Source organism: Schistocerca piceifrons, chromosome 5 (assembly GCF_021461385.2).
Source record: "Schistocerca piceifrons isolate TAMUIC-IGC-003096 chromosome 5, iqSchPice1.1, whole genome shotgun sequence".
Classification (NCBI taxonomy): domain Eukaryota; kingdom Metazoa; phylum Arthropoda; class Insecta; order Orthoptera; family Acrididae; genus Schistocerca; species Schistocerca piceifrons.
This window is the reverse complement of record NC_060142.1, coordinates 566,533,492-566,556,270: the sequence shown is the minus strand read 5'-3', so window position 1 is coordinate 566,556,270 and position 22,779 is coordinate 566,533,492. Positions and strand designations below refer to the sequence as shown.

Below are 22,779 nucleotides of genomic sequence, written 5' to 3'. Positions count from 1 at the left end.
CAATATGACTAATATAGCCACAAGTCCTGCACACGGTCATTGAAAATCCTTCATACGAAGTGTAGTTTAAAGAACTACAGAGGTACAATAAATTTAAAACAACTTATACTTATTTCATGAAAAGGTTATCATTATTATTGTAACACGCAGGAAACCTGAGAAACTGAAGGCACACGTTTACATACATTGAGTAATGTAAAGCTGAAAAATACAACATGTTTGTATGTACTATATATTAGTATAATCATTATGTTGATTGAAACATTAGTCGCATTAATTGTAACATCTTTCTTACCTCCATAATAAAAAACGTGCCACCAGTCTGTCCAGCCATTTCATTCTGGAATCTTGCAGTTCCTCAGTTGAGGAAGGTATCGGTTGCAACAATGGATACGGCTGCTTATCAGAGGACATTCCGATGGACGCGCCGATCCATTAAAAAAAAAAAAAAAAAAAAAAAAAAAGGTATGTTGTCGTCAGGGCCGCCTTCTCTTCGTCAGTGGCCGGCCGCGCATAGTTGCATCAACCCAACTGCTACAACCATTCAAGTAGGATCTGGCACCAGGTGCCTTTGCACCGCTTCCAGGATCGAAGAAATGATTAGCCAAACAACTTTTCTGTTGCAGTGAGGAACAACATGCCACCATGACAATATACTCGACAGTCAGACTGTAGTCGCTTTGCAGAAAGGATAACAAAGATGGTATTTGATTACAACAATGTTTTAATCTACACGCTGATAATGTTCATAAGTAGTTAATAAATATATGTAATGTATCGGTGGATATCATGCTTTCACATATGAAATGTTAATTGTTAAGCACTTACAATCCAATTGAAAAAATTAAAAGATCGATGCATTCTCCACGTATCGATTCCTGCTTTCTATCACCTCCTAGCGGGCTAAACCGTGGAATGTCTCGGTGGTCCTCACTGAGTAAGTTGGGACGGTTTCTTTAAAAAGGTCACGTCTCACACCCTTTTGCTGCCTTGTCAGATGCGAGCATGACTCCAGCTATAATGATTAATGTGAGGACGACCAATTCATTACTTCAGTGCAAATGAACACGATGCTCCAATACTTACGGGAATTGGCGAAATGCCACGAGTGATAAGGATAATGGGCAAGGATCACTACATTCGTAGTGTGTGGATAAGTTAAGAATTTTAAGTCTCACGGGAGGCGTGCTACGGTAGTCCGTGCAGTTGCGGTGACCACTGTGTCCGGATAACGCAGGGTCAGCGCATCTGCCTGGTAAGCAACAGACCTGGGTTCGATACACGGTCCAGCACAAATTTTCAACTTTCCCCATTGATTTAAATCAATGCTTACTCGCAGCCAATGTCTGTAATTCCTTTTTGTTATGATGAGCTTGTTGAAGACACGTTAGAAAAAAGTTAGCTTCTTTTTAGTATGGAGGTATATCTGTGGTTGTTCAACATAGTGAAAAGCGGACAGAATTAATGGAAGCAGTGTGTTTATAGCGTAGCCCAAAACTTCTGTATTGGCGTGATGGAAGTAATCCGACTATATAGTAGAACTTAAAATGGAACATTTGAAGAAAATAAAGTAGCACCAGAACAGTAGATTGGTTGATGCCCTCTTTTAAATAGTTAGATGTAATTTTTCTGTGTGTCAGGTTGAGTCTCAATGTGGAAAATATGAGTTTTGAGAAACTGGAAAGCTCTACCTTGAACCACCTACAGCGTCCGTTGAGATCGTCTTCATTATTATTTAACTATACTAATTCATAAAATGAACTGAATAAGAAATGAAACTTGTGTGCTATGTGTATTAACAACATTGTCTTCGTGTTTTCTATGTCTGTTAAACATTCTTGACGTGGGTGATCTATCTCACATCTAGTGACGGTAACCAGATTCGTTATTATATTACTTGTCGTCATTGAATTTCTTGTGACAGCGTTGGCTGTAGGGTTGAAATACTTAGGCCAGATAATGGTCACATGATCTAGGTTATTTTTAGAGTAGTCAAAATGTTTTAATCCCTAATGCATCTTTCGGAACCGCATGATGGCGCTTTTGAAGTTCATTCATGCTGTAAAGCACTGCCTGCTTTAAAATTTAGTAAAACTTCTGGTATCCAAAGTGGATATTGAGTCTTAAATGTCAAAATCTGAATTCCAAATTGATCTACATAGAATTCACACGACAAGCTGAGAACCAAGGTTATTGTTGAATCCTCGTGGTGTAGTTTCATTATTCTGTTTAACCAAAGGTCAAGCGATTAATATTAAAATTAGACTATTGATAAGACATTAAACAGTTTATGTACTGCAGTGCTGTAAGTAAAGATATCGACATCCCTTACTCTCGTTGCGTTTACCAGGGGTTTTCGATTTAAAATGCGTAGTCTTTTGCGGAGATGTTATGTATGTTCTTGTATCGTATTATGACAACGATAGGACGGTGAAAATAATTTTAGAAAAGGCGAGTTCTGTGGGTTTACAGGCACGTAGTGCTATGTTCGCAAACTACGGACAGAAAAACTTCCAAGCCGCTTGTAAGGATTTTGTTACCTCTAAACTGTTAACACAGTGTCCCTCCTGATGTACAAAGAAACTGATCTACTGGCTGATTTTGAGTCCCACAGTAAGGAATGAAAAACACCAGTGTCCCCGTTATACAACAAAATAGCATCTGTAGAGAAAGACATAAGTTCGGCATTGCTGGGAAAGTAAAACAACGCACAGTTACTCGGGAGCTTCTTGGATGAGCGGCGTCGAGAACCATGTAACCTTAAATGATAGCCGCGGACGTAAGCTGTTCCTGGGTCGGTCGACGTCTCAGAGATGTGCTCACGGTGGACTGCCCCGTAGCTGCTACGGTGCCACCGGAATGACCACCTGACCGACGGTGAGCAGAAGCTCGCGGCTCCTGCCCAGGCGGCTCACTCGGTGCGAACCCTTCCGAGCCTCGGCGCGGGGCTGTAGAGGACGACCGCTCCAGGGTACATCTCGTTCTATTTCCAGTCACGTGGCGTGCAGAAGAAATTAGGTCCGTGTACGAGGGGCGTTTGGAAAGTCCGTGCAAAGTCCGAGAGATGGCACCACCGCCGCGTATCGAGGTCATGTTTAGTTAGTAGCATCTTTGGAAAGAACGGACACAAAGTTTCAGCCATATTGGTGTATTTCTTTGTGTTTGGCATTCATGTGAATCAAGGAAGTCGAGTGATTGTCAAAAAATGTTGTGATTAAACATTACTTTATGAAAGGCAAAACGACTCAGGAGACTAAAGAGAAGCTTGATAAACATTATGGTGACTCTGCACCTTCGATTAGAACAATTTATAAGTGGTTTCAAATTTTTCGGAGTTGCCATATGGGCACCAGTGATGCTGAGCGTTCTGGACGCCCTGTGGAGGTTACGACTCCAGAAATCATTGATAAAATCCATGATATGGTGGTGGATGACAGAAGAGTTAACGTGCGTGAGATTGCTAGTGTTGTGGGCATCTTGAATGAATGGGTACATAATATTTTGCTAAACATTTGGACATGAGAAAGCTATCCGCAAGATGGATTCCGAGATTGCTCACGCTTGACCAAAAACGGAATCGTGTGAATTATTGCAAAGATGATTTGCAGCTGTTCAGGAAGAATGCGCAGGACTTTAACCGTCATTTCGTCACTGTGGATTAAACCTCGTACTCCTGAGGCCAAACAACAGCCTCAACAATGAGTTACCAGGGAGAATCTGCACCAAAAAAGTCGAAGACCATTCCTTCAGCCGGCCGCGGTGGCCGAGCGGTTCTTGGTGCTTCAGTCCGGAACCGTGCGACTGCTACGGTCGCAGGTTCGAATCCTGCCTCGGGCATGGATGCGTGTGATGTCCTCAGGTTAGTTAGGTTTAAGTAGTTCTAAGTTCTAGGGGACTGATGACCTCAGATATTAAGTCCCATAGTGCTCAGAGCCATTTGAACCATTCCTTAGGCCGGAAAGGTTATTGCGACTGTCTTTTGGGATTCGCAAGGGATAATCCTCATCGACTATGTGAAAAAATGTAGAACTATTGCAGGTGCATATTATTCATCGTTATTGGACCGTTTGAAAACCGAGCTGCAAGAAAAACGTCGGCAATTGGACCGCAAAAAAGTCCTTTTCCATCACAATGCACCAGCACACACCTCAGCAGTTGTGGTTAATGGAAATAGGATTCCAACTCGTTTCACATCCCCCCTGTTTTCCAGACTTGGCTCCCTCGGACTACTATTTGTTCCCCAATTTGCTGAAATGGCTGGCGGGACGAAGATTTTATTCAAACGAGGAGATGATTGCAGCAACTAATAGCTATTTTGCAGACTTGGACAATTCCTGTTATTCGGAATGGATCAACAAATTTGAACAGCGTTGGACTAAGTGTATAAGCTTAAAGGAGACTATGTCGAAAATAAAAAAAGGTTTACCCCAAACAGGTAAGTAGTTTTTATTTTTGCACGGACTTTTCAAACGCCCCTCGTACACCGCGACCCGGTGTTGCGCAGTTGAGGCCGCCTGATGGCCGCCGACGAGAGTCTGCGTGTACAGTATGACCGGCAAAGCTGACACCTACTCGGCCCGGGGCCCCCTTGACAAGTCATTTTAGCGGGTGGCCGGTGTCGCAGGCGCTCGGCCTAGTTGTATGTATTACGTAGCGCCAATTAGTACAGTTCACGGTGGGCTAAATGGTTCAAATGGCTCTAAGCACTATGGGACTTAACTTCTAAGGTCATCAGTCCCCTAGAACTTAGAACTAGTTAAACCTAACTAACCTAAGGACATCACACACATCCATGCCCGAGGCAGGATTCGAACCTGCGACCGTAGCGGTCACGCGGTTCCAGACTGCAGCGCCTAGAACCGCTCGGCCACTCCGGTCGGCACAGTTCACGGTGTCTTAGACAGTTACATATGATAATGCAAACTTGACTCTCGAAACCTATTACCGTACTTTGCTTAGAGCGTTGAAGTCGTATTCAGGAGGACCGTGGTTAACATCCGCATCTGGCTCTTCACAGTTAAGGAATTTTTTTCATTTTTTATTTTTTTGAAATTTTTTTACTGCCACAGGCTTTATTATACTAGTATTGTATAACAGATTTTTTTTAAAATTCATATGATAAATTGTACAAAGCTCATTATGAATATTGAAAATTTTGAAATGAATTATGTGTCTGTTTGACTACTATGTTACATGCATTATCGCGTGGTTCGGTGAAGGAAAGACCATTTATGCAAAAGGGTAGAAGATTATAAAATTTATAGTTTTGATGTAGTTGATTCCAAGAGTTTGAAAATGTGTAGAGCCCAATAAACGCAGTGTTATAGAAATTACACAGAACGTGCGGTATTTTAAACGACGGATAGTTAATCACTCAGTGATTGTAATACCTAAACGGTAAGCATATTTCATTACGGTGTGCCAAGTACATCTTTCTGTATCATTAGTATAAATACTACCATTTTGATTCAGCGATCTACAATTATATCCTTCTCATGATTAAGTCCAGGGTATTTATCGAGTTGTTCAAAAGAAATGTAGTTACTTATAAACCAGGAAACTTAGGCTGCTACTGAAAATTAAAACTCTGAAACAGGAAACAAAACCATAACGATTGAGAAAATCCTGTTGAATAGAAACAAAAAATAATCAGGCAGAAATGCCAAATAAATACTTATCAGTGGCAGGGAACAGAAATGGTTCAAATGGCTCTGAGCACTATGGGACTTAACATCTGAGGTCATCAGTCCCCTAGAACTTAGAACTACTTAAACCTAACTAACCTAAGGACATCACACACATCCATGCCCGAGGCAGGATTCGAACCTGCGACCGTAGCGGTCGCGCGGTTCCAGACTGAAGCGCCTAGAACCGCTCTGCCACAACGGCCGGTGGAACAGAAATAAACTGTAAAACACCACAGTATTCCTCACTAGCCAATGCTAAATCTTCGATTTAGTGGATTGGTAAACATTCAGAGCTAGAAATGCGAGAGGATTTTGTAATAAAGTCTACAGCCCCAGGCCGGCCGGAGGGGCCGTGCGGTTCTAGGCGCTACAGTCTGGAGCCGAGCGACCGCTACGGTCGCAGGTTCGAATCCTGCCTCGGGCATGGATGTGTGTGATGTCCTTAGGTTAGTTAGGTTTAATTAGTTCTAAGTTCTAGGCGACTGATGACCTCAGAAGTTAAGTCGCCTAGTGCTCAGAGCCTTTTCTGCAGCCTCAGATCAGATTCCAGGAGGGGGCAAGTGCGGCACCCTCGCCCCCCCCTAGCTCTCGGCCCCCTTGCGCACGCATATAGTCGAGAAAAGTAAGTTGTTCGGCATTAACAACGATATGTATTAACGTGACTTATCTCTAGAGCCGAGCAGGCATTTGTTGCAGTACTGAGTTACAGATCCTCAGTTACTTCGGCCCCAGAGTAAGCTGCATACAGTGCGCACATGCCCTTCTTGACATGAAGAGACATTGGATTGAGTTCAGTTTAGTAAGTGGATTGTTCACTGTGGTGACGCGACACAGCTCGCCGTTTTCTTTTAGCTGCGCGAAGGTGGAGTGCTCTTCTATTGTGTGTATGCCACTTTTCTGCGAGTTTCTTCCGCGGGACGCCAAGTCTCCTAATCGTGCCTCATTTCGTTTAATGGTTCGTGCAGTTTTCATCGCAAGTTTGCGGGCCCGACTACGACAGAACCGTAGCCGGCCGGCGATTCCTGTTCAGGCGGTACGTATATCTCCGATGGAAAGACTCGAGAGTGGCTGGGGAAACTTTGCCGAGCGCCCGTTGTGGCTGCGGCAGAGAACGTGTGCTGGCGGTCTGCTCGTTTCCTCTCGCCATTTTTTCTCCGCTCGATTTGGCTGCGAAGCGCAGGGCCATACGTTTCGGGGCGCGCGGCGCGGCCGGGTCGTCGCGCATATCTCAGGCGCGGGCCGCGTTATGGTACATTTCACTTGCACAGGCTCACTCCACAAAACAGTTTGTTAGGCGGGAGGTGAGGTAAGGCCTTCCCGCGCCCGGAACTGCCGCTCCCCGTAAGCGTAAGGAGCGGAATGCTGCCGCCTCCTCCCTGAAATATTCCTGCTCCGTCGGCGCCGGCGGGCGTCGTCCCAACCCTCAGGGCCACGCCCCTGTTTATCGACGCACCGCCCAAAGGGACTATTTCCGTACAGCGAGAAAAAAACTTGTTGGGGGAACGAGGGTATCAGAAGAATTAAGGTTAGTTGGCGTTTGCTCAGTGTCGAAGGTCATTTGCGAAATGAAAAGAAACTAACGGGTATGGTATCAAAAGCTGCTGCTTCATCATCATCGATCTTTCGACTGGTTGGTAGGTGTCCACCTGGATCTATTTCTGCATAATCGAAGACTCCCGCATTGTGAACAGCTTGTTTTAAAAATGCCGGTCGGTTTGTTCTTCGGGCTATCTTCCCTTGTAGTATTGGTTCTGGGAACTGGTTGTGTCATATTACGTGACCGATCCTCTTGTGTCTTCTCGGTCTATTGTTCTTCTAAACGACCTCCCTTTCCGAACTCTTAGAAGAACTTCCTGGTTGGTGCTTTTATCTGTCTACTTTAACAAGCGTCTTCAGCAACATTTCGCAATTTCGCATAGAGATTCCATTTCATTTTTGCTTATTGTTCATGTTTCACAATCGTACAGTACTACATCCGAAAATGGTAATGTTTAATTATAAATAAACTTTTGTACCGTACTTGTGCCTGGTAGCTTTGTTACAGCCACGTCCTCCTAAAATGTTTTTGACAAGAAAACTTGAAGAAAAAAAAAAAGCTCCCCGACCACCTGTACAGCAAGTACTCGAAAGTGCTTGGTGTCGTTATTAATCTTTCTCTTTTTTGTTCCATTTAAGCATGGTTACCAGGGAAAGTACATTCTGAGGCCCGTATCTATTTTCTCACACCGTTTGTAAGCTATGCTTTTGTGTTGTAATATCGAGAGACTGTTGGAATTGTTACATTTAGCTAACATCGGATAATGGGAAGTACCCTCTGCCAAGCACTTCCCCGTGGAATGCAGAGTCTAGATGTACACAGATAATTTGCAGCTACATCTGGACGCGCCGATAGCACTGGCGCGTCTGAATACAGTCGGAAAGAGGCTCTGTAGAGAGCGTGCTTTCCCTGTAAATCACGATGACATCGGGAGTGTTTTTTTTAACTAAATTGAGTAATATGTCATTTTGGCGTTTGTTTCTTCGTTATCGCGTGAGACACACTCTTCAAACCAAGTGAGGTGGCGCTGTGGTAAGGCACTGGACTCCTATTTGGGAGCACAGCAGTTCATATTTGCTTCCTACGGTGTAGACTTAGGTTTTCTGTGATTTCCGTAAGTCGCTTTAGGCAAATGTCTGAGTGGTTGCTTGAATGGACCCGGCTGATCTCCCTATCCACTCTTCCCCATGGCGAGCTTGTGCTCCGTCTGTAATGACTAATGATCACACCATCGATGGGACGTTGAACTTTAATCTTGCTTCGTTTCTTCCTCTATACTCGTAATGTTAAGGGGGAGACCGATGAGAAAACACATGGGTACATTTAAGCTTATGTAACTTTTACTGTTTGAAATATAATTGAACCAAATTTTGCACATGTTCTCATTATGTAATTGGCCATAATCGGGATTTACTTTCAACATTTTGTCAAATAATTTGCACAGGGCGTTGCTGGATAGTTTTAGAACCCCTACTATCACGTGAGGAACATTTGCTCAAAGATTAGTTTACTTATCACTTTCAAAATGTAGTAGGTTATTCTTAGTAATTATGTAAACAAATTTGTGTACCATGTTTTAAAAATCAGTCTTAGAAACTAGCAACAATTTTTTAAATTTATGTATATAATAAACGGCAGTTTTAATTTCACAAAAATTTAAATAAATTTGACACTAATGCACATTGAACTATTTTGCACCACGTAAAGTTATGTTATAGTATGTACAACGTCTGTAGCAAATTTCACTTTTTTATCAGTAATGGCACAGCATAAACTGTTTCGTGTATACTGAAAAATGAAAGTTGCGGAAAATACAGAAAATGTATTTTATTGTTATTTATGCCAAAAACAAGTACCTTAATGTTGGTCATAACCATACATTTGGCCTTTTTGATCGTGATGTAGCTCTTTTCTTCTACTCTGGTCCTTCTGACGTGTCCCTTGGCAATAATCTTCACAACTAGCAATACGCACATCACCAGGCGTTTTCAGTAGGTTTTTCAGTGTGGTGTTGTCGTCATCATCATCGACACGCAAGTCACCGAAGTGATGTCGAATGAAAGAGCTTACACTACACCACACTAAAGCCACACGAGTACTCCACTTCATTGAGGTAGCTTGCATCAAATTCTAGCCCCATGAGGATCCTGATTCTTCCAGTATTACTATCACTGAACACTAGACAAGCATCGTATGAAGAAATTTTAACAGTAGCAGACGAGCAAAATGCTGTATTTGGGCGTCTCTTCTAAATGAGGCTATTAAAGCTCTCATTCGAGTTTCATTTTTCACAATGCCTCCATTTCTTTAATTGATCGTAATTATTCGCTTCGTAAATGACCTCATAGCCTTCTTTACCCTACAGAAGTCTTCTGTTGTGGCAGGAAATAGTAAATTATCGCAAACAAGGACAGAGGCGTGCAGGAAAGGGGGCGTGACACCGCGTATTGGTTGATGGTTCAAATAGCTCTGAGCCCTATGGAACTTAACATCGAAGGCCTTCAGTCCCCTAGAACTTAGAACTATTTAAACCTAACTAACTAAGGACATCACACACATCTATGCCCGAGGCAGGATTCGAACCTGCGACCTTAACGATCGCGCGGTTCCAGACTGAAGCGCCTAGAACCGCTGGGCCACAACGGCCGGCCGCAGTGGTTGAAACAAGGTGGGTTTTATATCATTTGTAGAGCGAATTAAACTGTGAAAACTGCAGGCAATATTTCTAACATGCTACAAAACCACCTGGTGGCAACAGAAATTTCAACTTTTTTTCTGATTTTACATACGTCTCCCCTTGAGACTGTCTCCTCGATAACAGCTCGGTCCTTCGATGGCGAGATAACTCTTAAATTTGCTTCATAAAGTTGGTATTAGCAGTAGTACTGTCGGGCGTGGTGGTATAGGGGTAAAGAGCATACCTTCAACTGAGGCGTCGCGGTATCGAATTCCGGTCGGACCACGGATTACTTCAGTCTGCATTTTGACCTAGCACTCACCTCTCAATTACGTGGAGACTCTGATCCGTCAGTAACGACACATGGTTCGGATGCCACGTTAAGTGTAGGCCCCTTTTCTCCAGAAAGATAACTGGATTAGGTTAGGGACACACAAGTGGTCAGAGTGGTGGCAAATTGAAATAATTGCGCCAGGACAGTGAGCCCCACGAAATAATAATAATAATTATTATTATTATTATTATTATTGGTACACTAATTCTGTTTGCCAACTTCGGCCATCTTCCATGATGTAACTGCCATAAACTGTTTTGCACCAATCATCATCATGCATTAATATCAGTTTGATGGAATTATTTGCATGCGTACTTTACAGATACTGCTGTCTGAAACAATTTATTGTTTCAAGCAATAAATGTCTATAGATTTCCACATTTTTTTTTGCACGTTTTCTGCACGCCTTTCGTCGTCTGAAATTAACGAGAAACGGTGGCAATGGACTGCCTTTAGTACTAAAGGGTACGCTAGGGTTACGATTGTCTTTAATGACAGGTGTTCTGCTCCAAGTTACACATTTGCAGCCGCTTGTTAGACAATCACGCTGTTGCATTGAGTCGTCATTGCTGAAACTTTGATTCATGCTATAGCAGTCAAAACAGTAACTATATAATAATAATAATAATAAATAAATAAAAATAATAGTAATAATAATGTTTCTAAATTGTATGTCAAAAATAGCCCTCTAAACTCTTTAATTCGCGAGGAAAAAACTTAACCTTTCTGCAATGATGCCACGACTGTAAAAGGCTTCATACTTTTTCTACACTCGCTAGTAGTAAGGATACCAGTGACTCGATCAGTACTCACAAACAGGTCTCTAAAGATTCATTTATACTATGGTGATGATGATGATGAGTCCCATATTCCTTGACACAGCGTAGAGGACGATGCGGGAGACCCGCACCGCCGTACTAGGCAAGGTCCTAGCGGAGGTGGTTTGCCATTGCCTTCCACCGACAGTAATGGGGATGAATGATGATGATGAAGACGACACAACACCCAGTCATCTTGAGGCAGGCGAAAATTCCTGACCCCGCCGGGAATCGAACCCGGGACCCCATGCTCGGGAAGGGAGAATGCTACCGCCAGACCAAGAGCTGCGAACCATTTATACTATAGGCTACATATACTCTGAATTCTCCCATTGAACGTTAATTTTGCGCTCACGCACATTCCAAATGAATTTTGTTTGTTCGTTCCTATTTATATATATTCTGAAACATTAAACTGATGTGGCTGAGTTCAGGAGCGATCCCTCTATGCCTTGGTTTCCGCAGAGGTCTTATGCATCTGCAGCTGCGCTGTAAAGTGTTTCGGGCAATGATGCTGTAACAAAACCACACTTCCAGGCAGAATTAATCTGTGTGGCCGTCGTAGACGATGAAGGAACTACTTCACGTAGCGTGTATTACGTGACTTTCCTGCAGGCGTAGTATTGTTGCAGAGCTTCTTGTGTTTGCAAGTTGCGGAAGAATATGTCTAACCACCACTTCGAATACAGCTATTTGATATTCCTGGCACCAATAAAACCGGTGATAGAACCGCATCGGAAGGATTTCAATATTATTTCCTGCGGTGAGGAGCTGGATATTACACGACTCTCGGTGAGTAAAGAGGGAAGGAGATGTGGCGAAGACAGAGAGGCATGATCCGAGGGAGAAGAACGCCGAGGAGTTTCAGTGGTGAGAATTGATTGAAATTCCTGCGAGGCAGATTCATGGATAAACGATGTTGAGAAGTAACGAATTTTCGAGAGGAGCGCGAAGGAGGGTAGATGTAACGGGAAAACGAACATAAATCAAACTTGGCTGTTTCATTTCTGAGCTCTTATAACTTCCACTCGACTTAACGACCGCCAGAGCCAGACGCTTGCGTCGATACAGTGAGCCGAGGCCACTCCGTCAGGCGTCTGCGGAAGGAAAGCTTGTAACTGCGGAAACTTGTCTCCAGCTGCAGACGGCGAATGGGTCCTTCTGAGGATATCTCCCCATCTTCAGAAGGTGGCCTGCTGCGCAATAATTTATTCTTCGAGCAACACTTGTTGCTAACCATATGTATGGAAGGAGATTCCTGTTCGTTTTTTATTACTGAAATAGCCTTACAATCTACGTACCGTATCATAGAAATTATTATTCAGTTATTAGTCACGGTTCCTGTCAAATGGATTCTGGTCTTACGATCTCAGATAAGCAGTTTATGAGTGAATTTCTACCTTCACATTAATTTTACGGTTATGCTTCTTAAGATTCGGCGAAGACTGAGGGTGACTGAGGAGAAGTCAGAAACCAAAGGACTGAAAACAATCTATTCAACAATCAACGCACCATTGATATAGCACGTAATACTGCATAGAACACGGTAATGCTGCAGCGTGTACACGTATCACATACATGGTAGACTTAATTTTGATAGTAAATTTACAGTTATGTGTTTCAGTGGCAGTGAGAGAGAAGTGTTGATAAAAACCACCACAGCTGGTTTCAGGTATGTTTATTACGACACAGACGGTTTATGTGGCTTGAATGTCATTCGGAGAGTTGTCGTGCTGATGTACATGGATTCCTTGCTCTTCCGCGCCAGCCTCGACTGATTCTTCATTCAGTTCGTGTTGGATTTTAGCTGACGTCGGTTCAGTCAGCTCAGCTTCTGCACGCCCAGGCGATGTGTGCGGTCACGGCGGGTTGCCGGCCGCCAGGCGGCGTCCGTGCCCGCCGAAAGGTTCTGGTCTCGCGCTGGCGGTTGGAGTGTCCTCGGTCCCAATCCGAATTCTGCGATGATCCTTGATGACCCGTCAGCGATGTACCTGGTGTCGTTAGGCGTGTGGTCAGTAGAGACATGGATCCTAAGAGGCCCTACTGCTGGCTTCCGCACTGAAATTCAGTGCTGACAGCACCCTGAGATATGCTGTTGTCGTAAGACAGTCAGTTTCTTCATCAGCAGATGATCGGCGGCGAGCAGTATGAAGTTCAGTGGGTGAAGACCATCATCTCGAGTACGTCTTCAGATGGTTCATAGACTGTGCTCGAGCATTTGGGACATAGATTCATTACAGTATCATAATCATAGAATCAAATGCTATTATGCAGTGTATGCCATCGATCCCAGTGATTAGCTACGGAGATCTGGATGGTGGAGTATTTAAAGGGAGCTAGCACGAGGCTGTGACAGGAATCTCGGTTCGTAATGACTGCATGCGTCCTTAATCTGCCATATTCACTTAACAGCTCTATCATGCCCTCCCCATGTATTCTTGTGTAAGAGAGAGAGTTTTTTGCACCTTGTCTTACGAACTAACAGATATTCTTGTCTCTCTTCCCTTGGTTTTCTGTCGCAGTCTTCTTTCTGCTAAATGTGTAGTTCTGACTCGGTGGACCAAGTTGTAATGTGTCGGAGGCCTTACCCACGTAGGACATACCGGCACGCTTCCTGCTTCACCCTCTGTTTCTGGCTTAACTTCGTATCGCCTGTGGCAGTGCGAATGAGTTTTAACAGAAACTCTTTAATTTCTTGCCCCTCACTACTCTGTACTGCAACACTTCTGATTCACAGACATCACAGCAATGTTAATTTTTACAGTTACTCCTACATTTCTAACAGACATTTCCTAGTTCTTCCGTTATAAAAAGTGTTCGCTATTTGTTCAGGGCACGACTTCGCCCCAGATGCACTTTATACATACACTGCTGCTCAAAGTGCGTCGGAAATTGGTGGAGAAAGTGCAGACATTTTATTACAGGTGTTAAAAGTAAAGCAGTTATCAAGGGAAAATTTAATTTGAAGACCATAATACGCGGATCGAGATGGCACTCTCCAGGGACACTATACTGCCATTCAAATCTTCGTCAGACCATTCATATTTAGGTTTTTATTTGGTGTCAATAAATCGCTTGAGGCAAATGTCGGGATGTTTCTTTGAACAGGACGCAACCGATTTCGTTCCATGATCCGAACGTATCCCCGTCTCTGATAATGTCGTCTTCGACCGCACGTTAAACTTTCATGATCCTTCCTTGCAAGACCATAATACCTTTATAACTATTTTCCTATTGTTTTTGCATTTCCCCAGTGGGAGAACCAGGTCACTCCGTGTTTCTGGAGAAGACTACCAGCTTAATAGGGAACCGCAATTAATGTGCATCAAGTACTGACAGAGACGTAAGTCATTTTGAATGTAAGGAGGACTTCTTGAGAATCAACGCGAAGCAAACATTCCGATCTTTTTAATTATTAATTTGTCTCTAATCAAGTGATGTTTGTAAATACTACACAGTTTTCCGTGGAAGTACTGCGCAAAGCTGTTTAATTAGTTGTCATGTCATAATTACGACCCCTCGTTATGGATTGTACTACAACGTATGGCAAAATGGCGGCAAATTACATGATTGCCTTAGGCTACATGTTTTTGCATACAGTTATTTATACTTACCTATGTTCAAAATATCTCTCAAAATAAAGTAATACATTATTACAAAGTTGCCCTCAACGAGTGTTCATCAGAGACATGGGTAACGTCAGGAGTGTCCCAAGGAAGTGTGATAGTATCGCTATTATTCTCTGCATACATAAATGATTTGGCACACCGGGTGGGCAGCAATTTGCGGTTGTTTGCTGATGATGCTGTGGCGTACAATAAGGTGCTGAAGTTGAGTGACCGTAGGAGGATACAAGATGACCTAGACATAATTTCTAGTTCGTGTGATGAGTGGAAGCTAACTATAAATTTAGAGAAATGTAAGTTAATGCGGGTGAGAAGGAAAAACGAACCTATAATGTTCGGATACAACATTAGTAGTGTCCTGCTTGACATGGTCAAGTCGTTTAAATATCTGGGCGTAACGTTGCGAAGTGATATGAAATGGAACAAGTATGTGAGGACTGTGATAGGGAAGGCCAATAGTCGAATTTGGTTTATTGCGAGAATTCTAGGAAAGTGTGGTTCATCTATAAAGGAGACCGCATATAGGACGCTTTTGCTACCTGTTCTTCAGTACTGCTCGAGTGTTAGAGATCCGTACCAGGTCGGATTAAAGGAAGACATCGAAGCAATTCAGATGCGGACTGCTAGATTTGTTACTGGTAGGTTTGAACAACGCTCAAGTATTACGGGCATGCTTCAGGAACTCAAATGGGAATCCCTGGGGGGGGGGGGGGGGGAGGAAGCGACATATTTTTCGAGGAATTGTATTGAGAAAATTTAGAAAACTAGCATTTGAAGCTGACTGCACAATGATTGTACAGCATTGCGCTTAAGGACCATGAAGATAAGACACGAGAAATTAGGGCAGATATGGAGGCGTGTAGACAGTCGTTTCTACCTCGCTCTATTTGCGAGTGGAACAGGAAAAGAAATGACTAATTGTGACACGGGATACCCTCCGCCACGCGCCGTATGGTGGATTGCAGAATATCTTTGTAGATGTAGATTCTTCTGTAGAGAGTAGGGGATTGTCAAACAGATATGATTTTTTTTGTGTCACACTAAGCTGAGTGATGAATAGAGTATGTCATTTCTCCTTCTAGTATTATGTATGTGAATTTTTTTATGTTTGTGGTAGTTTTGGACCACATTTTTACGTATGTAAGATATGGTGGCTGTATGTGACTGAAAGTGATTTGTTCTCACGTCTTGAAAATAGTAATCATAAGACTGAAATTAATTACGTATTGTAAAATATTGTGACCTTTAACTAGAATAAAGAAATAAATGCATTCCTAGATCACTGTGAATTTTAAGAGATGTCGACAGGAGGCTCTGGAGCAGTGGCCGTCAAACAGCGGCCCGACTTAGGTGTTCTTGCGGCCCGCGGTTCTCAGCCGTATTTTATAATAAAATGCTTCTAGCGACTAACATCCCAATCGAAAACATCAATTAACGCTAAGAGCTTCTTAATATTGTATTTTTATTGCTCAGTAACAAACAAAAATAATTATAAACACTGTAATATTTTAAGATGTATTTAGTTTTAATTGATGCTGGTAGTTCTGCCGTGAGCTGACGGTAAGCTACCCTTGCCGCTTACGTCACGAGCAGAGGGTTAACGTAGCGTGGCCACTGCGGGGTTAACAGGGACACGGGGCGTACTTCATTGTGTTTGTCTTCCAATGGTAACAACTCATAGGCGCGCGCAACTCGCACCGATCAGCTGCTGTGGTATAAAATGTCAGACGGAAGTAACATAGAGTCGTGACTGCGTATTCTACAGACGTTCATCTCCAAATGTAGCAAGCAGTAGCAAGTAATATGGAATCAAATTAAGTCTGCTGTACTGCAATGCAGTGATTAAAAAAACAGTAACATTCAGAACATTTAGTCATCGTGTGTTATATGCCAATAACTGTTATTAATATAACGTACTAACTTATTTGGTTATCAATTAGATGTTTAATGGCTAGGGGAAAGTGTGATAATGTGGTCAGGACGGAAAAAGGGGACGTTTCATGTTCTTTTTTTCCCCCTGAACAGCGCTGCTGCCTGCCGAAAAGTGGCCAGAGTAGTTCTAATAAACATCGCCATCCTTGTGAGACTAACAGAGGGAGCACGTTCCTTCATTTTCTAGTAAAAATGTTTTTTTTTTTTGTTTTGATGTTAGATAAGTCATTTATATTAATCTTGTTCCCTCATTTGTACTGAGAGCAATAATTTTTTACAATATCAATATTTAAACAAGTTCTTTTGGCTTACAAATGTAGTACCTTGTTATGTAGTTCAGTTTGATAGTTTCTTTTGTAGACCGCTAATGGCGACATGGTGTCCGATCGGGATAAGTAGCCAACGTGTTCGCCGCAATAGGAGTTAGTTATTTCCAAAAAACGCATATGATACAACTGATGAAACTGACTGTTACATCCTTTTATATACAAAGCTATCATGCACCATTCTATCCTTTTCTGTCAATTTCAAATTAATTTAGTTACAATATTTACAGCTGTGTCTGTTTTATTTGTCCCAGATAAAAAGTCCTATCGAAAAGGGCTGCAGCCGCTTGGTATTCGTTCAGATACTAGGACGTGACGATTCATAGAAAATGCGCCCGGAAAAAAACAAACGTGAGATCCTGTTTTGTGGTAGTGGCCACAGCACCCGCTTAGATACGGAAAAAATTTTCACTGTGTAAGCCTTCAGAAAAATGGATGTAGTTCCAGTATATTATTTTCTTTTTCCTTAAAAATATTTGATTTGATACCATAGAATATCCTCTTATAGTACGTAGATTCAAAAGTAGCAGTGGTAAGCGTCTATCACTAACCATGGTTTGGTGAAAACTGAATTTCTCTCTGAGTGGCCACATTACACCCGTGCCACCCACCCCACCCCCATTCCACCCCACCCCAACCCCCTCTTCCTTTGCGGCGGCGCTAGGTGTCGCCCTATAATATTAGTATTGGCTCTTCAGCATAAAAGTTTCACGACCACTGCTCTAGAGTAGACACTACATATTGTCCTTATGGCACACTTCGGTGCAATAGACAAACATTTCGTTAATGAGGAGTTATCGTAGATTATGATGCCATAAGACATTTCTGTATGAAGACAGGAAAAGTAAATGGTTCAAATGGCTCTAAGCACTATGGGACATCGGAGGTCATCAGTCCCCTAGACTTAGAACTACTTAAACCTAACCAACCTAAGGATATCACACACAACCATGCCCAAGGCAGGATTCGAACCTGCGACCGTAGCAGCAGCGCGGTTCCGGACTGAAGCGCCTAAAACCGCTTGGCCAAAGCGGTCGGCGAAAAGTAAATCAACTTTTTGACTTTTGCATATGCAAACTGAAACACACGTTACAAAAGTAGACTACGTATTCACTAATCTGGAAACGTTTTGATACGGATGTCACAGCTGAGGCGGTAACCTCTGCGGGACAAAGAGAGGAGAGGCAGTAGTAGGAGGACGTATGAAAGAGCCCGGGCCGCCACCTGCTTGGGCCGGGGCAGCCCCCAGCTGTGAGGCCATCAGCCGGACGCGGCGTCTGAATCAAGATGGCGGGCCAGGCGGCGTGGCGTGGCGCGACGCGGCGCGCGATAGAGGAAATTGCCTGCTGTCAGAGCCGAATGGTCAGGATTTCCTCGGCGTAGTTGATGGCGCGCGCAGCCCGGGGCCACCCGGCCTCGATCGACTGCCTGCTGCGGGACCGCTCCTCTCGCTCTGCTGACGCCGCTATTGTCATTCCGTCGCGCTGCTACTGTCGGTATTCCGCGTGGAGGATGGAGTGTTAACACTGCCAAGTGATTACCTTTTTTTGTTATTTTCAGCTACCTGACTGCAGTCTTGGTACACAATGAAACCCGCGTGCCGTAATTGCGTAGCACGCCGCTAGAGGAGCCAAAGCGAAATAGTGCAGCTGATAAAGAGGAGCATCGTGCGGGGATTCTTTTTCTGTTTATGGGGAGAAATAACGCTGCAACAACCCAAGCTGAGTTGGAAATGTACGGTAGCAATGCATCATCATTCAGTGAAGGGCCACTTGGTGCGGACGGTTCCAGTGGGATGAAACGAGTCGGAATGACGAACAACGAAGCGGCCGACCACTGTCTGTGGACAATCGAGACAAGCGGAGGCTCCGGTGCTCGAAGACCGACGTACCTCAAACGAAGCGATAGTGAAAAAAGTCAGCCGTGGATTAGTTTTCATCTTGAGCGACATTTTGAACATGACTGAGGTCGCCACCCCATTCAAAACATCTTACCCAACAGAGGTAATAGCGGAAATGTTGCATCTATGTCCGGTCAATCCACGTGAATTCTTTAGCCACCTAATTAACTTGTTGCGTTTATCATTACGACCCCCAGACGAAACGGCGGAAACATATCGACTCACCACCGCCGTAAAAAGGCGAAGATCCACTCGTCAATGACTAAGGTGATGCTGCGAGTTTCTGGGACTGCCATGGTCTGGTATTAACAGATTATGGTTGTATCTGGCAATCCGTCGCATGAGCATACTAAGCAATCTCCTGACGAGGTTGTGGGAGGTTGTCTCGGGAACCTGTCCGAGGAAATGTTTCTGTTCCACAACAATGGCCCAGGTCATTCTGCACGGGTCACAGTCGCGCATGCTGCTTGTTTGGCGAATCAAATCTCGCCTCATTCACCATATTCTCCAAACATGACACCCACTGACTTCTTCCCGCCCCCTCGGCTGAATAAATCATTGCATGGCAAGCATTTACTCATTGAAGAGGTGATTTTCGACGGTGAACTTTCCCTGAACAGACAAAATGCAGACTTTTACAATCAAGGCCTTCCCCATTTCATCCATCGTTGGGTAAAATGTATCGCGTTGGAAGGTGAATATGTAAAAAGGATCAACATGATGGCCATATTTTATGTCGACGTTGTAATTAAAACTTTATGACTACGTCTAGTAGTTACTGCAATGGTTATGATCGATCATTTCTGATTCCGGTTCAGTTAAATCGGATTTTTAGCATACATTCTACATTAAAGTCTCCTTAATAATAGTATTTCGACCTTTTTTATTCAACTTTGTGTTCAGCAGAACTTAATTTTTAGTTGATAATTAAAACTTTCAAGACAGTGCTTCGTATGGAGGTACAAATCTGCTCACTTACCGAATACAATGGCGTCAGTTTCCCCTTGTCAAAAAATTAAGAATTCCTGTGTGTGCAGTGGGATCGTAAATTCCGTTCCTGGTGCAGGAAGCGGCAAAATGTGTTTTTCCATTTATCCCGCTGCACCTTCCGCACGGTAGTGGCCTTATACATGCTAGCCTGTTTTGTTGACTGCTCGGAGGATAAACGAGAGGTGTCAATAGAAGATGCGATATACACTTCTATGTCACTAGGACAGTTGATACGGCAATGATTACATCAGAGCCTGAAGTACGGCCGTTTATCGAGGGAACAGTTCGGGGCATATGTGGCGCGGGACATCCAAGGTTTCATCTGATGACTAAGATTACCGTTGCCTCCTTGGTCTGCACATTCGGAAACATTTCGGTCTTCGAACATCTCTGGCATGTTAGTGGTTGACGGCTTGTTCGTCATTGGCCTCCAGCAACCACTCTAGGTGACTTTTGGACCCTTATTTTCATGGCGGTATTCTCAGGAATGACCTTTTTGATTCCTTGTCACTGCCTTCGCATAGTTCAAAAAATGGCTCTGAGCACTATGGGACTTAACTTCTGAGGTCATCAGTCCCCTAGAACTTAGAACTACTTAAACCTAACCAACCTAAGGACATCACACACATCCATACCCGAGACAAGATTCGAAGCTGCGACCGTAGCGCTCGCGCCGTTCCAGAGTGTAGCGCCTAGAACCGCTCGGCCACTTCGGCCTGCCTTCGCATAGTAATATGTGGGGCTGAAGGGTATCTGTCAGTGAAAGATCTGTTTGGGGATCGGTGCTCGTAATGAAGGTGTCCATAATAATGAGGTATCTCTTAATATGGACGGTGGGAAGACCGTATTTGGATGTACATGAAAAAAAAACCTTTGATGCTTAGCTGAATTAAGTTGCTAGATCTGCACGTTTGCGGTAGTTGAATAAATATTAAATAATTAACTTGGCCATATTTATCTGTTGCACAACGGATAGCAGTAAGACGTAAAATGTAAGTTCGCAAGGGAATACGTAAGCTTGTCCTCTGCAAATAATATCACCTTTATTCAAGAACAGCTGAACAAACCAGTAGGGTAAACAACTGATATATTGGTGGTGGTTGCTGTTCTTCATAGCACTCTTGGCTGAGTTACAGTGTGTCCGCAGCTCGTGGTCGTGCGGTAGCGTTCTTGCTTCCCGCGCCCGGGTTCCCGGGTTCGATTCCCGGCGGGGTCAGGGATTTTCTCTGCCTCGTGGTAACTGAATGTCGTGTGATGTCCTTAGGTTAGTTAGGTTTAAGTAGTTCTAAGTTCTAGGGGACTGATGACCATAGATGTTAAGTCCCTTAGTGCTCAGAGCCATTTGAACCATTTTTGAGTTACAGAATAACATTTACAACTGCGTCTTGGGGAGCCCAGCGCGATTATCATTAATTTTTAATTATGGAAGGGTCAGACGAATCTTTCAATGGCGACATTCACGCTATTATACACATATAATTGATATTCAGGACAAACATAAGAATAAAGAAAACTTCACCAGTATTCACGTGGTCGGTAAACGATCGTTCCCTTGGGTTGAATTAACGAAGCAAGTAAACAAGCATTCATAAATTAGAATAAACTGCAAATAGTTGCATCATAGAAGAATTTCTGGAACTAATTTGGAAGTTTTACCTCGATAATCAGTAACTGCCACATGTAACGATTCCTACAATCCGCGAAGACGTGGTCGTAATAAACAAAAGTTCTGCATAAAATGAGTGGTAAAACTCAGAATAGCTGACCAAATTGCACAGAATGCATGACTATGAGTCACGATCTGCGAACATAAGTCTCTCAGATCCTACTTAACACGTGCTAAGACAACAAAGACATGTGGAAACTAGATTCTGATCTGAAATCGAAACTAGCGACGTTTCAGAAATCTATTCAATTATACTAAACTCGTGAGATCACAAACGAACTAAATCAGACTGAACTGAGAAGATACGTCAAGAGTCCACATGGTTGAACAGAGGTAGAACAGAACATTGGCTTGCATGCGTGGCCAAGTGAGCATTTTATAATGCTCTTATATTAACCAGAAAAATTTCGTATGCCACTCAACTCATGCGTCCCGTTCCTATCGTGTGTTGCCAACATGTGCAAGAGATTCGTCCAAGGCGAATAGAAACCTCTTTGCTACCTGGTACGTGCTTTATAGGTTTGGCTATTCTGCCATAGTAGAAGACTACTACTACTACTACTACTACTACTACTACTCCCACAGATGTAGATATGAAATTTACCTTATACACTCTCATTCATCATGTGAGAGGAGGACAGGAAGTATATAGTGACGTACTGTACACATATGTATTGAATATGCGTGTGGGGCTCCGATAATTACCAAAAATCTTAGTAAAATGTGAGGTGAAATATAGGCAATATAACTTGTGGCCATTATAGACACACTCAGCTACTCAGTATTTTTTAAATGTAGTTTACAGTTTGCGCCTAGAATTGAGGTGCCAGAGGTGGATACATTACGTTAAATGTTAAACAAAATGATGACGAGGCTCATTTGGAGACCCTTCAGGGTGGTCTGAAAAGTTTTCTCCTTAGCCCATAGATCATAGCATTAGGTGTGTGATTATTTCTGAGAGACTGGTACAATTTTCAGCGTGTTCTACTTGAAGCTGCAACTCATTCTGTACAGTAGCTGACTATAGGCAGCTATCTTAACGATTTACAGTGCGTGAATTATGGAAAAATGAAGGGGTTCGAGTGTCGAGCAGTGATAAATTTATTCGTGAAGTAATGTTTTACACTAACAGGAGTTCTGTCGTGGTTTATGTATGATTATAGTGACTCTTTCCTTCAGCTATCCCCGTGAAGAAATAGCCTCCTGAATTTAAACTAGGCTATGGATCGAAGATGATCCACGTGGAGGTCGCTCGAAAAATCCAACCGCTCCAGGAGTCGTCGAAA

General features: G+C 43.2%; 1 protein-coding gene across 1 annotated transcript in view; it reads left to right on the top strand.

Annotated features, from left to right (window-relative positions):
* Positions 1 to 18,397, top strand: part of LOC124799143 (E3 ubiquitin-protein ligase mib1-like) — a 437,475-nt gene extending 419,078 nt beyond the window's left edge. The window contains exons 12-13 of the mRNA XM_047262679.1: positions 6,796 to 6,988; positions 18,113 to 18,397. Coding sequence (XP_047118635.1) covers positions 6,796 to 6,988; positions 18,113 to 18,397 — 478 coding nt within the window. The remainder of the gene's footprint in view (positions 1 to 6,795; positions 6,989 to 18,112) is intronic.
* Positions 18,398 to 22,779: the final 4,382 nt, after the last annotated feature.